At 41.0% G+C, this 3,394-nt stretch overlaps 1 protein-coding gene across 1 annotated transcript in view; it reads right to left on the bottom strand.

The window, feature by feature from the left end:
* The window catches only part of LOC108756033, a 4,789-nt gene extending 2,869 nt beyond the window's left edge, over positions 1 to 1,920 (bottom strand). The window contains exons 1-2 of the mRNA XM_018499575.1: positions 1,746 to 1,920; positions 51 to 532 (exon numbers count right to left, since the gene is read on the bottom strand). Of these exons, the coding sequence (XP_018355077.1) occupies positions 51 to 532; positions 1,746 to 1,920 (657 nt within the window). The remainder of the gene's footprint in view (positions 1 to 50; positions 533 to 1,745) is intronic.
* Positions 1,921 to 3,394: the final 1,474 nt, after the last annotated feature.

Raw genomic sequence — 3,394 nt, forward strand, 5'->3', positions numbered from 1 at the left:
CTCTGTATGGCTTTCTCATAATTCTCCGCCGTTGGCGGGAAACTACTTACTACTTCACATGCACGCGAACCCGTTTCCATAGACTGTATTAAATAATGAAATTTATCTTCTTTAGCCAATTCTGGATTCACGTGAATTTTCTTAAACGTTCCCCAAAACGGTAGCCAATCTTTAATATCGCCTCCGAATTTTCTTAATTCAATCTTTGGTAATTTTAGTGTGCGCATACTTTCCTGTGTCGTCGCGAGTGCAGAATACGACCGTCGAGATGAAGACTGTACTGGCGGCGTGGACTCGTGAGCTTCTTGCCTCTCAATCAATCCGGTTACCTCAAGTTTCGCTTGATGATACTTCGCTACATACTCATCCGCATGCTCTATTTCTTTGCAGAGGGCTTCTTCGGATTCTTCGGCTTCGATCATCAAGTTCCGTAATTTCAGGCTCAACTCATTGAGTTCACTTGCTTTGTCTTGCACCAGCGCGTACGCGACTTGTAACGAGGTTATGTCCAGCGGTTGTCTCGTCTTTTCCGCTTGAAAAGCAGTGTATTCGTAAACGCAATGCGCGTTACTTTCTGTGCGAGCTTCACTCTGTCCATGACTTCTTCTGTAAATCTCTACTTACTGTGTAATGGCCAACAACGAGAAGTCTTAGTCCTGTCACGGTCGCCAGATTGTTGTTGCGCCAAATTAATGGGTCACGGAAAGAAGAATGATACACTCAAAGACTGTTCGGCGAATATGCACGCCTTTTATTCGACAACATAATCCACTGGACTCTCACTACAAACCATAACCTCGCTAATCTCGCTTCGTTCGCGCATCGCTGCACACAACACAATAGCAGCGAACCGGGAAAAAAACCCAAAAACAAAAACGTACCAACGGCCGAACGCGTGAGCGGAAACGCTCCCGTGATGCCTTGCGCGCGGATTACGCGTATCCTTTTTGGGCGCGAACCGCGCATTCTACACATGTCTTGGATATATCGAGAATATACATACCCACGTATATCAGTTTGTCGAATTTTACCTCGAGTTTACGCATTTCTATCGCGACTAGATTCTTAGAAAAAACATTTCTATTGAAAGTTTGGTTTCGCGATCATTGCTTCCGCACCGTATCTCCCGTCCCAACGCGTTACAAGTCGCACATGATTATATACGTTCTCCATAGTTTTACCAAATATAGCATTATATTATTTATTAATTTATACAATTTATTAATTAATTAATACAAATTTTTCTCAACCTCATTTTTGGTAAGAGTTTTAAAATTCGTATTGAGTTCGATGTATTTGCGAAGCCATGAAGATTGCACGAATTGCAATACGCGGTAAATTTTTGCGACATTGAGATTGTGACATTGCTGTAGATTATAATAATGAATTACGTAACGCTTCTTATCAACGTAGCGACGAGCTTCTTCTCTCGCTTGTCGGATGATTTCTCGCACGTTGAACAGAATGATAGGTCTGTGTAGGAGCGTCGTGAAGATGTTGTGGATACTCCAAGACTACTCTAGAATTTGTCGATAAATTTGACGCGATCGTTGTAACATCAAAATTGTCTACATTGTTGACCCATCGAAAATCGGCATGGTTCGAAAATCGGTAATGTTTGACACATTGCCCAATCGTACAGGTTGTTAACATCAAAGTACATAAGGTACATCGACGGTTTCGATGGATCGTACGATTGCGATGTACTGGCATGTACTTGTTATCCTGTTATTATCTGTTTGAACATTGACTCAGATCTCCACGTATATCGCATTCGATGAACATGACCATGTCAATGTCCGTAGAAAGTTCAAATTTTACAGTTACATCGATACATTCGTCAATGTCAAACATACGGCGTAACATCGTTTCGATCGTCATGCGTACGGATGAAGAATTGGGACGTACGAGCGTAGCCATCGTTCAGCGTGCAAACTCTAGCTGTTAGCGGTACAACACTTATAAAATTGTCTTTGTATTCGTTTCGAAGCATCTTGTAATATTCCATCGCTGCTCATAGAGCAGGAACTCTTCCAGGTTTCGAGAGACAACGACAGTTCGTGTCCGCTATGATCTGTCAGGACGATCTCCACGTAACTTGGTAGACCAACGTTGATTCCAATTTCCCAAAATTTATAGCCCGTATTCATCAGATCGTAACGTCTGCTCAGTAGGTAAACGCACGATGCTGCGCATCGCACGATGCTGCGGACTGCATACATACATACATAATGTTAAAAAAAACGTTTCTTTTGTGTATAGAATGTTCAAACTTACATGTTATATTCCTTCTTTACGTCGTACGATGCGTTGCTCTCTTTGGCGAAGTTCATTTTTTTTAACTTTTCGTACAAGCGGGTATCGCAAAACTGATTGCATCCGCGTAAATTGTGACGTATATGGTAATACTTCTGGAATCGAAGAGGGGAGACAGGCCCTCCCCATACTTTCGAAGAATTTCAAACGTGTTGCGACATGTTTTATCACGTCTTTCTACATATTTTTTTGTCACAAGCTTATACGTACATTTATACATACGTTTATACATACATACATATTATATATACATATGTACGTACATACGTACGTACATACGTGCATACGTACATACGTACATACATACATACGTTTATACATATATGTTTATACGTACGAGTACAAGTATTACAAAGGAAGGGAAAAGAAATACATAATAAATACGTTAATGTATTTTTATTTAAATAATACTTTTGCAACCACCAGTTATATATTTTCAATACATTTTGTAATGCGCAATACTTAACATGTTGACCACATCGTATTATTATTATTAACATCCAGAAATTAGTTAAAGATTCCATGTCTTCATAAATTGCATCCAAGGTCTCGATGTACATGCATTCTCGCTCATCGTCCAGAAGAAAGTTCAGCCACGTTCATTTCTCGCGTCCCTTAACGTACACGATAGCATCATCTTCAAATACAGCCACTGTGATCAGGCGTTTAGCATCGCTGTACGGGACCATCCCGTCCTCCCATCCATGGTGATGTTCGGCAATCCATGGTGATGAGCACTCAACCAGGAAGCACAAAACCTGTCGGATCTTGTCAAAAATTTTCATTGCATGGGATTCGTAAAAATGTAATGCGTGAGAATAATCCTTTGTTTCAGTACCGCCACTTCCTTCACGATAAATTTCTTGTTAACGATGAATCCTTGCAGATCCACGAACGTTGGCACGGATATATTGTCGAGAAAACTGCGGTCGATTGCGGCGTATCGTAGATTTTATATCGTATCGGAGGTGCACTTAGGTGATTTTGCGCACAACGTTAGTCAATGGATTATGCTGAACCACACGATCGTGTATGATGAGACAATAGGGTGTTGTATTTGGAGGCACGTTCCCCTTAC

The sequence above is a fragment of the Trachymyrmex septentrionalis genome, unplaced genomic scaffold (assembly GCF_001594115.1).
Source record: "Trachymyrmex septentrionalis isolate Tsep2-gDNA-1 unplaced genomic scaffold, Tsep1.0 scaffold91, whole genome shotgun sequence".
NCBI lineage: Eukaryota > Metazoa > Arthropoda > Insecta > Hymenoptera > Formicidae > Trachymyrmex > Trachymyrmex septentrionalis.